The sequence below is a fragment of the Barbatula barbatula genome (assembly GCF_947034865.1).
Source record: "Barbatula barbatula genome assembly, chromosome: 8".
NCBI classification, from domain to species: Eukaryota; Metazoa; Chordata; class Actinopteri; order Cypriniformes; family Nemacheilidae; genus Barbatula; species Barbatula barbatula.
The window spans coordinates 4,075,458-4,087,129 of record NC_136771.1 but is presented as its reverse complement, the minus strand read 5'-3'; the positions used below and the strand labels follow the sequence as shown (position 1 = coordinate 4,087,129).

At 40.8% G+C, this 11,672-nt stretch overlaps 3 protein-coding genes across 3 annotated transcripts; 2 read left to right on the top strand and 1 right to left on the bottom strand.

Moving 5' to 3' along the window:
- Positions 1–1,238: 1,238 nt before the first annotated feature.
- triobpa (TRIO and F-actin binding protein a) lies at positions 1,239–5,721 on the top strand. The gene is made up of 12 exons (XM_079462367.1): positions 1,239–1,453; positions 1,664–1,720; positions 2,055–2,123; positions 2,333–2,422; positions 2,523–2,632; positions 2,780–3,218; positions 3,319–3,547; positions 3,636–3,732; positions 3,984–4,134; positions 4,207–4,320; positions 4,995–5,081; positions 5,244–5,721. The coding sequence occupies exons 1-12, from the start codon at positions 1,448–1,450 to the stop codon at positions 5,391–5,393; spliced, it is 1,599 nt and encodes a 532-aa protein (XP_079318493.1). The 5' UTR covers positions 1,239–1,447; the 3' UTR covers positions 5,394–5,721.
- Positions 5,722–5,726: 5 nt separating this feature from the next.
- Positions 5,727–6,779, bottom strand: smdt1b (single-pass membrane protein with aspartate-rich tail 1b). Its single transcript, XM_079462368.1, has 3 exons — positions 6,581–6,779; positions 6,062–6,207; positions 5,727–5,979 (listed from the first exon to the last, which is right to left on the bottom strand). Exons 1-2 carry the CDS (start codon positions 6,740–6,742, stop codon positions 6,070–6,072), a joined length of 300 nt encoding a protein of 99 aa, XP_079318494.1. The 5' UTR covers positions 6,743–6,779; the 3' UTR covers positions 5,727–5,979; positions 6,062–6,069.
- Positions 6,780–7,402: 623 nt separating this feature from the next.
- dcaf15 (DDB1 and CUL4 associated factor 15) lies at positions 7,403–11,597 on the top strand. Its single transcript, XM_079461413.1, has 13 exons — positions 7,403–7,578; positions 8,010–8,107; positions 8,200–8,338; positions 8,478–8,584; positions 8,666–8,811; positions 8,948–9,106; positions 9,182–9,730; positions 9,806–9,897; positions 9,979–10,101; positions 10,199–10,281; positions 10,423–10,527; positions 10,616–10,731; positions 10,961–11,597. Exons 1-13 carry the CDS (start codon positions 7,486–7,488, stop codon positions 11,014–11,016), a joined length of 1,866 nt encoding a protein of 621 aa, XP_079317539.1. The 5' UTR covers positions 7,403–7,485; the 3' UTR covers positions 11,017–11,597.
- Positions 11,598–11,672: the final 75 nt, after the last annotated feature.

Below are 11,672 nucleotides of genomic sequence, written 5' to 3'. Positions count from 1 at the left end.
GGCATCAAACACCAGCAGCACTGCATCAGGCCACTCACAGGTCATTAGCTTTTTACACATACTGATACACCTCAATACTCCAGCTAATGCAATTGCAAAAAAGTTTTTTTAACGTTCTGTTTAGGGCTGTGCAACGATTAATCGCATCCAATATACAAGTTTGTGTATAGATAATATATGTCAGTATACTGTGCATATTCATTTTGTATTTATAAACACATACGCATCATGGAAATATATAAATGTCGGAATGACTTGTGTATTTATTTATATCTATATATTTAAATTAAATATCAAAATTAATTATGTTGTATATGTGTGTATATGTTTATGAATTCAAAATGAATCTGCACAGTCCACAAACACATTTTGTGTAAACACAAACTTTTATTCTGGATGTAAATAATCGCGATTAATCATCGCATCGCCCTATTTCTGTTTGATGGTAAGGTTTGCTAAGTCAAGCATGACTGCTATTGCCAATAACAAGCGTTAACAGCAAGGATACAGGGTTCTGCAATATGGTTTTGTTTTGCTTTTTTGCAATATAGTATTTATTTTTATTATAGATACACATAAGTTAAAACTAATAAACACAATACTCCTCTAAACGCCTCTAAAATAATCACAAATTATTCTTGCGATCAAATAAATCAATTCTGTTGGACTGATAATATAAATTTACCTCACAGACATTAAACGAGAACAATTTCTGAAAACAATACTAAAACTTGAAAACACACCATGAATCGTCCTTGTTGTTGTTAAGCTATAGCTTATAAACACCCTAACAACCCTATTAACACACTAGCGTAAATCTGCAATCTATCTAGTTGGCATTAGGCTATAAATGATAATATTATGATTTTAATAATGTGTTATTTCTGTCCACATGTCTCAGAGGTCCAGTAACATCTATGAAGACAGCACTAGAGCGCTAAACAGTGCCCACAGAGGTCACCCTCAGATGCAGGTATGACGCTAACGGTCACTATACATACTCACCACAGGTTCACCAATGCTGATGTATCCCGTTTCAAGTTCAGGAGCAGAACGCACGCAAACCAAGAGGATTTAAAGACCCTTAACAGAGGATAAATGAAATCTACAGCTACATATGAACGTTTGTTTGGAGAATTTTTAGCGTGTATTTGTTTACAGTGCAACGTTAATGTGTCAAACCGCCGAGCAGCGCGCGGAAGGCTGTGATCACGTGATCTGTCAGAGACGCATCTCTTATCACAGGAACACTTTAGCTTTAGTTTCAATATATTTTAATTGTTACTGAGAAACACTGAAACTGGTTTTAAAAGGGCAAACGTGTCCGCTTAATTCAAAAGTGCACTTGTTTACGAATACGCACATCAAGTACACAACCTGTAGATCGAAAACTGAGCAGCTAAACATAACAATTTCTTCCCTTTTTCATGCCAACAACCGGATACTCATGTCGGTAAGTTGAAATTGTTCGTGTGTTTATAAAATACCAGAGCAATTGTTGGTTACGCACACAAGTAGTTCATGTCGCGCACTCGGAGGTGTGAGAACTGGAATGTGACTGGAATGTATTGTTTTACTCTATAATAGTATATACTCTGCTCTGTATTGGTTTGTACTGAGTAATAATGCGTTTTATGAAACGTAATGCAGGTTTTCTTTACAGCTCGACTCTTTGCACTGGGGGAAGGGATGGATGTGTATGCTGGATGAAGATGAAGAGGTTAGTCAAGGAGTTTTGTCAGCTCCCTTTCCCATAACTTTCTGGTCCATAGGTTCTGTTGAATGTTTATGACAGATATATGGTAGTGTTATTTATAATAACTTTTTCACCGTTTTAAACTATTATTTTAATAATTATAGTTCATGTAGATTTATGATATGAAATTATGTGTGTGTGTGTGTGTGTGTGTGTGTGTTTTCTATTAGAATTAATAATGCACGGTATTATTTTAATCAAATTAATAAAAAATAGCATGTGCTATATCATGCAACAGATATAGAGCCATAATGTGCTTGATGTTTCTCATTTGTGTGTGCTTTATGTGTGTGTGTAGTGGAGGAAGTACTGGTTTGTCATCACTGATTCAGAACTGAGATACTATAGAGACGCTGAGGCTCTGAAGGTGAGCTAAAAGAATGTGTTTAATTTACGATTTTATGCTTTTTATACAGTATCCTTAACCCCCTTCTTTTCATACATGACATGTATTGTATTAAGCAGTTGTGCAAGAGTGCAACTGTAATATTTACATAATGGGAATGATCATATATTCCATTTCAAAAACTGATAAGGAAGATATCGTTCACATTTTATTTTGCTTTGCTCTGGTAGAGAGATGAGGCAGACGGTGAGATTTATTTACATCACTGTCTGAGTGTGGAGGAATTTGATGCGGACAAAGACTATGGGCTTCAATTACGTGTAAGAACTCACCTGTTATGGTCACCAACTTAGCTAATAGAAATTTGAGAATTATACTGAAGCTCTAAGTCTTAAGCTGGTTGATATGTTGGGTTTGTAGATGCGTGACGGACTGGTGACCCTTTCAGCCACGACCTCCAGGATCAGGAGGAGCTGGATCAACATACTGAGGAGCAGAATTTCCTTCAGGGATTCGGCAGAAAGCATCCAGTACAGAGATAAACACAACAAAATAATACTGATGAATCTTATCATTATTAAATGTTGGTTGTTTCCAAACGCTATCGATATTTGACTGAAATGTTTTGGTTCCGCTTTTCTTGTAAACAGGAAGTTGATACATATCTCTGTTCTCAGTGACAACAGTGACATCAGTGAGGACTCGGGTTCCCAGAACGCACCGCGCCGAACCCCTCCCACGCCCCGACATCAACACGACCCAGGGTCAGACGCCGCCGGTGGACCAGACATGTCGTCTTCACCTTTAACCAATCGAAGAGAGGCCGGCGAGGGACGTGACAAGGAGCATGAAAGGCGCCTAGAGGACAGAACCAAGTGGTTCCAGGAGGGTGTTTCCGACCGAGACGGTGATGACCCCTGGGAAAAGGTCGAGATTAAAAAGGGTGCAGTGACTCCAGCCGTTCTAAACCAGTTGCAGGTTTCAGATGCTCCGACAGGGGTGGAAATAGAGAGAAAGTGGGAGGATTTCGAGCAGCTTACATTTGGAGAATTGAAAACGCTGTCACCCAGTGGTTCCCAAAGTAAAGAAGCAACAAATGAGGCTCTTCAGCGAGAGGTGACACAGTAGTTAAGCATATTGATTTAGCGTTATCTTTCTTTGTGTGATCTCGATTCATTACTAATACTTGAACATCGCTTCCTGTTGTTGTTTGCAGGTCGTATCTCTACGGCAACATATCAACTCTCTCCGTCAGGGTCGCATGGCGGCAGTTGTCGCAGGTGTCTGCGGTCCTGATGCTCCCTGTGCTCTAAAACTGGAACAGGTGGAGAGGGAGCACAAAGAGAGACAGCGGGAGATACTCAAGGAGCACGAGAGAGAGCGTAGGGAGATGGAGAGAGAGAAACAGAGACTCCTACAAGAGGAGGCACACAATACAGTTCAAGGTTAATATGGATTTTAGGCTAAAGTATGTCAAAGTATGTACAAGAAAACATACTCATACTCTATTTTTCATCATCATTTTTCATGCAGCTATGGAGGCGTTGAGGAAGGCTCATCAAGACGAGATTGAGAAGCTTACGCAACACGGTGGCGAAGTTCCAACAGACCCGTCAATAAGAAAACAGCTGTAAGTTTACATCTACACAACAGTTTGCCACTTTACACACATTTCCTCATTTCATTTAACTTCTATCCTTTGACATTTTTATTGAGAGGGCAGTAGAGTAAACTAAATGTATAGAATAAAGCTTGATTGACAGTTTCCTATTGACAAGGAGACATCAATTGGTCAATCATTTACTCAACATATTGATCAATCATCAATCATTTGCAGTATAACAGTACATTGGTTTGTGTATGTGTGCATGTGTGTGTCAGGCATGAGTCAATCTCTCTTCAGCGGGAGGTAAGCGGTCTATCCGAGCGTTACTCTCAGCAGTGTATGGAGCTGAAGCGCAGCGCTGAAGAAAGAGACGGAGAGATCCGTCAGAAGGAAAGAGAGATGGAGCAGCTCCGCAAGGAGAATCAGGTATACTGAGAAGAACCGAGGAAGAGGAGAGAAAGTGCTAACTAAAAAAAATTACATTTCCTATTCCTGCAGGAACTACAAGCACGTCTGACAGAAGAGATAAGTCTCATGCGATCCTTCATCACCGGTCAGAGGTCAGGAGTTGTTCCCCTGGGAAGCTATGAAAAGAGCACCTCGGAATTAGAGGTGAGGTGCTGACCTTTGACCCATTCCTGCCATTCTGAAATTGTCATGTACATAGACACCTGTCTACACACAATTATATCTGAATATAAGTATTAATGCAAAATAAGACAAAATCAGTGTTAATCATAACAAAGAATTTGAGTATTTCAGAGAGGATAATGTTAAGTGACATCATACATTACATCAGGTATAATGTAGCAATTATATGATATCTCCCTAGAAATAAAAACAAATTATTTTTGTTTCCCTTAATATTTTTAGCCCGCAAACCTATTGGCATGCGAAAATGACCACGTTCAGAAGTTGTATGCTTCATAATAATTGTAAAAATAACAACGGCCTGTGTTGAGTGAATCTTAACAGTAGTGACGTCACAAAAGGCGGTGCATCAGACATGAACTAGTATTAGTGTGGCTAAACACTGCCACCTTCTGGTGATGCTTAAATCAATCTCTAATGTACCCAAAATAGGCAGGTGATTAGATTATTTTACAGGATTGCAGTGACATGGCTTTTAAAGTTTCAGTAATAAATCATTTTCTCAATTATTATTTATAATGAAAATACATTGTGACAGTGCTACACAACAAAGCCATTATTAATAAAAATGAAGGTACAATATTTCTACAAGAATAGAAATGTACTGTGCAGTACAGTTTTCACTTTTTCTACAGATGTTACTGAAAGTGAAGGAGAGTGAGGTGCAGTATCTCCACAATGAGATCGGCTGTCTCAGGAAAGAAGTTCAAGCTCTAACTAAGGTACTAAATCTGTTAAAAACATACACTTAAACGTGTATCTGTTTGACTGCTCCTCACTATAAACATATAAAAAAACTGTTGGGACAGATCTAAACTGACATTTGGTTGTCGATGACACACTCATTAATCGGTTGTGTTAACAAACAGTTTTTCTCTCTGCAGGAAAACAAAGCCTTGAGTGAGCGCTACAAGGAAGTGTATGTTGAATTGAGTGAATTAAAAGGCCACAGTGAAAGAGAAATCAATGCTCTGAAAGAACATCTCAAACTCACCAGCACTGCTCTGGAGGAGGGCAACACCACCAACCAATGAGAACACAACATGGAGCGGAAACTAGTTAGGAATTTGGTCATATATAGACATCATTTTACATTGAAAGAGACAGACCTGTCATTGGTTAAATTTTAAAAGCTTCTTTCCAGAAGAAACAGCTGTGGTGCTAGAAATGTGACTCTGTTAAACTTTTAAGAACTGATATTTAATATTTAAGTTACAAAATATTTGTTGGGACTTCATAGTTATGGTCTATGAAAATATTTTATACATCACGTGAGTTGATATGAGAAATACGTGTGTACCAAATCTGAATGTCGTGTAATTACAAAACACACCACCTTCCATAAAAAGACATATGTAACACAAAAATGACATTTAGAGAATTTATTAAATAGACGAGAGGCTGGAGATGTGATGGCAGCCCCAAACGACAATATTGCTTTTGACAATATTTAAAATGTGTAAAATAACATTTAACGTTGGCTGAAAATGGTTATTGTACTGCAGGAATGTAAACACAAGAACGTGTTGAGAATATTCATGATTGCATAAAATGTTCTTGACGTCAACATCAATGCTGCAGGTCTCAGAAGATCACGAGGCGGCTGAAGCGAAGCATGCACTGAAACACAAAACACGTGAACGTCAACAAATCAGACAATAAATGTGCTATATTATATATAATGTAAATGTTCTTCGTGTACCTTTTTCCTCAATCATCATCATCGTCGTCATCCGGGACGAAGATGTCGTGTTCCTCCAGCAGTGTGGCGAAGCTCTTGCTGATCAGAGTACCGACATACAGGAACGGAACCACCAGTATCGTCATACGAGTCAGACCGAACGGAACCTGAACAAGATCACCAAAAATATCATAATAACTCAATAATAATTGTGCACAATTGCGATCTTTACTAATATTAGCGTAAAATAAAAAAATATCAAAACAGCTTTTGAAATATTACAGCAAAATAATTCAAAATGTATCGCTTGATATTCTAAATTAACATACATCTCAACGTACGCCTTCTTTTACTTGTGGGTCGTGATTATATATTTAACACGAAGCACTTCCGTATTTTGTAAAAATGAACTTGTCCGATCATTCAATTGGCTATAAATCTTGAACGTCACGATATTCTTCGTTCTGATTGGCTCGCAAGAATCGCTAGTTCTTGCTCCCTGTCAGAAGCCAACGGGAATGTGTAGACATACAAACGCACCTTTACTGGTTTGGGAGGAATTGACCCCGCTGTGGACGACACCGCAGTTCGGCTCAGCGTCGGCCCGGTCGCGTTCGCATATTTTGAGCCAGCGTTCCGGCCTAAATTTGCTGCATTTCTAATGAAAACAGCCCGAGAGAGACGACCTAGGAGTGACGCCATGTTTCCCCCTTCTGTGTGTTTGGAGCACCGCCTCTTTTGCTTTATTATCGGGGAGTGACGGTGTATGTATAAATAGAGGAAGGCGGAGCTCGCGCACTCATGCGTCAACTATTTGTACAGAGCCACGCCCTTGCACATAGTACGGACTCAGTATGTATGTATGTAGGTAGAAAGTTACCCCTACAGACAGAATGTAATAAAGCTACTGTAGGTGTAAGTTAGTAATGACAACAGAACAATAAAGAAAAGAAAGCGATGGAATGATTCATTAATAATTCATTTACTCATACTGCACCTGAATACAAACCCTGCCATAAAACAAGCAAGATTGGAGCAGGACCACATAACAAAGTGCTTTGAATTATAGTCATATTTTTTAATGTATCTTGTACCTTTCATTAATTAACATCGTCATTTTATTGATATATTGAACTATATAAAATAAAGAGCAAACCTTAAAAATGTTCACACGCCAATTTTTTGCATGAATAATTGTAAAAGAGACCGAGTATTGAGTTGGATAAATAGTTACAATAAATATTAAAGTGTAATAATATATTAATACTAAGCCCACTCTTGATATCGCAAAAGAAAACGATGACCCGACACAGAACGGGGCCATCCCTCATTTTGATTGACGGTTATTTTATCCAATCAAACGACTCGTCTGAGGACGCAGAGCCAATCGGCGAGTTGAGTGGGTTGGGCTGAGGGCAAATCGACAGAGTTGGCAAAAATCAAAAATGGCGCCCAGCTCGAAATCTGAAAAAGACGACAAACAAAAACAACAGAAGAAACACAAATATCACATCATCAAACTCCTCACGCGTGGACAGGTAGTGCGAGAAAGAGAACACGTATCGTATGATCGCATTCATTGCGTGGGATGTTTCTAATAAAGGCGGAGTGTATAAAATATCATGTGTGTTGTTAGCATGTTTAGCTATATCAGCATTAAAACGCATTTAAATGTCTCCCATCGTGTGTATATTCTAGTGTAAATATATTTTAGATCATAATGGATTGTCATTTTAAGTTTTTAGTAATATGCATATGGATACAATAATTGATATGCATGAAAAGTTTTATAATACACAGCGGTATGTTTATGTTTATAAAAAAACATTTCCGATATATACATCATGTGTTTGGGAATATTTAAAGAAACAATGTCATTGACAGTCTGGCTGTATTTAAATAAATACAAATACTGCAAAGGACCCATTGAACTCTGCTTTATTGAGACTTCTATCTTTCTGTATCTAAGCTAAATGGGCAGGTCTCCCAGCGGCTCTTCCGTAAACTTCCCCCGCGTGTCTACGTCCCTCTGAAGACCATTGTCAGTGAGGAGTTCCTCAGAGCCGGGTGAGGAGAACATCCGAAGATGCATTTGAAGTGGTGTGATCGGAATATGACTGACCTGTGTTTAAAGGTTCTGGATCTATGATCTGTCACAGGCACGTCTTCTTGGGCTTCACCAAGTGCGGCCGTTACGTTCTGTCCTACACCAGTGACTGCGGAGAAGATGATGACTTCTCCTTCTACACCTATCACCTGTACTGGTGGGAGTTTAACCTGCACAGCCGCCTCAAACAGGTGACGGGCTACAGCTGAGCTGACGGCGGTTAAATAACATAGAGCAAATAAAAAAGTTGTATTAGTACATATAAGCCGGACCCCTTAATTCATCGGGGTTGCTGAACGTCTGTCTGTCTGTCTCTGTTCGCCTCTGCAGGTGCATCATGTGCGTTTGTTTGCGGGGGAAGATATCTACAGCGACCTGTATTTAACTGTATGCGAGTGGCACAATGATCATTCCAAGCTGGTTGTCTTTGGCTTCAAGTAAGACCGTCCTCCTCTTCTACATTGTCTGTAATACATCACCACTTACCTAAACACGCCTGCTATGTGTGTGTGCCCTAGCACGCGGAGCTCAAGTACAGCGCTGATGAACATGATGATGAGTGATGAGAACAACAGGGACATTTACATCACCATCACCTCCATGCCTCCAGAGAAACCCTGCAAACAGTGCTGCCCCACCTCCTCCATATCCACCATACGCACAGGTGCGCAGGTTTACCCACGTTTAAGCATAAAGTTTAGCCCCGTCATTGTTTATTCACCCTCGTGTTAATTCAAACCGGTTTGACTTTTTTAATGGTGACCAGAAGTTCACATCTACATAAATTCACGTATTTGTAGGTGGCGAGTGTCTCCAGCATGGGTACGTCCTGAACGCTCGCTATCAGGTGGTTTACCCGTTTCCCACATTCCAGCCGGCCCTCCAGCTGAAGAAAGATCAAGTGATTCTGTTGAACACCAGTTACTCTCTGGTGGCCTGTGCCATCTCGCTCTGCTCAGGTACTCAAGCTGTGTTCATCTGTATGAATCAGAAGTGCTATCATGTTTTACTCAACAATCTCTCTTTCTCTTTAGGAGATCAACAGCAGGACAGTCAGAATAATCAGATTCTGTACAGGAAGAGAGAACCTTCATCATCTCCACCCGCTGGACCGACATCGCCTTCTTCAACCTCATCTGCCTCATCTCAGGGGTCACCCGACCCCAGACACCTAAAGACTCATTTCACTCCGCTCTCTCCCGGCCAATCACAGGCCGCCGTGCGGGCCAGAGAGTTCGCCGCTGACATTTTCCGCAGAGCTCAAGCAGGTGCAAAAACGACTGACCACGACAGATGCAAAACCAAAGAAAAGGCAGAGACAGACACCCACCGCTCGCCTAGAGAACGAGACACGGAGGTCCCAGGACCTTCAACTTCTTCCTCAGGGCGAAGCAGGAGTTTAGCTCCACCCACAGAGCCAGAGGACACCGCGTTGTGTAATTCCGTCATGTCTCCCACTTCGTCTCTCTCCTCCCTGTCTCCTCGCGCCCCTGAACCTTCCTCCTCCTCCGAGCCTGCTTACGTCAACTACACAACTCTCAGATACAGACTGCAGCAGCCCAGTGTGCCGGGGCAGCCAAATGGTACCACGCACACCGACGACATCTCAGTGAAGTTTTGTTCTCATGACCAATGACTTTCCTCTGTCTTTTCTTTAGGAGAAGAAGATGATAAAGTTCAGCTTCCCTTCACAGTGACTGATCTGAAGGGACGAAACTTGCAGCTAGTGACGGGACAGTACAGCGGACAGGTGCGTGTTTACCTATGTGTGATATGTGTCATTTTCAGTGGGCTGTTGTTTATGAGTCGCTGTGTGTTTTGTGTCTCTCAGTGTGTGTGTATTGAGCAGCTGACGCTAGATTTTGAATATTTGATAAATGAGGTCATCAGGAATGATGCGGAGTGGGGGGGTCAGTTCTGCTCCTTCAGTGACTATGACGTCGTCATCCTCGAGGTGCGTGAATACGATGCTACGATTTGTGTTGTAGAGAGAGATTTGGTTGTCGGTGTGGTGTTTCAGTTGCATGCGTCGTGTGTTTCTACGGCAACAGGTTTGCCCCGAGACGAATATAGTGGTGATAAACATTGGCTTACTGTTGCTGGCGTTCTCTAACTGCGAGGATGAGCACTGCAGGTACACACATATTCATGTGTTTGTCATTTATTTACACAACGTTTTAATGTCTGTTTACATACACAGTTTTTCGTTTCACCGACACATTTGTGAACTTTTTTATGCTAATAAATAAGTGTTTCATTCTGTCTTTCTGTTTAGACCAAAGTCATTTCACTCCAGTCTGCAAGTGTGCTGGGATTTAAACACAGGAGCGTGCCGCACGGTGGGCGTGGGTGACTTGACAGAGGTCAAAGGTCAAACCAGGTACAAACCCCCAAATGCCTTTATACTCCCTGTAAGAGTGTTGTCCTGTACCTGCTGTCATTCATGTTGTTTGGTATGTGTGTCTCAGTGGAAGCGTGTGGAGCTCGTACAGGAAGTCCTGTGTGAATACAGTCATGAGGTGGCTCGTCCCAGAGAGCAGCTCACGCTACATCAACCGTATGACCAATGAGGCTCTCCACAAAGGTATGTGTCACACACACTAACCTGACGACAGTTCTGATGTTCTTTGATTAAGCTTATCGCATCGCTAAACCCGCCCTTCTATAGAAACCCTGTGGCTTTGTGAGATTTTTTACATTTGTTTCAGTAATAACTGCAGTATGATATTTGTATTTAAACTCATGTTTGAACAAATGTAAGTATTGCATTTCTCTTGCCCGAAAATGTATGAGCATGATGTTTGTCTCTGCAGGTTCTTCTCTTCAGGTGTTAGCTGATAATGACAGAGGAACATGGATTGTTCTTTGAGTGAAAAACAACAACGCACACACTAACTGTTCCATCAATGCTGCTCTGCTGTAGGACACACAAGGACTAAAGAAACGGTGTCGTACCGCTCTCGGTGTGGCTGCGTGTGTCACCCAAAGGAACATTCACAGGATTATTCAGAGACCTGCGATAGTGCCTGTTACTGCAGATTATTCTCACTGGTCGTCTGTTATGTTGAAATTAGATTTCAACAATCACCATTCAAATGCGAAAAACAGGTTTAACACCCCGAAACGTCCTTGTTCATTCTGAAGTCTTCGTTAAATGTATAAACTTGTTTTTAATGTTAGCTGTAATGAAATTAGGTTTTAGTTCAGTTTCTGTTTGCAAAGGAATTTGTGAAGTTATAATGGAGGATTGTGTCTTTTTTATTTGTTTATTTTTCAGGATACAGTTTTTTTTTCAAAACATGCAGAGGAAGACATCAGCCAATCACAGCTGTAGTAGCCTCTCCCTCTTTTTGTTAAATACTGGCTATGGCCTCACAGCTGGCTTGGATAAGAATGTTGTTTTTACTCGACATTATTTTATTTTTGATACAATTAAATCTTTCTGCTGTACTGTTGTTTTCTCTCTTTCAATGCATAAAACATCCAGAGAAAGACTCATCATCTGCACCAACAATACTAACAGCC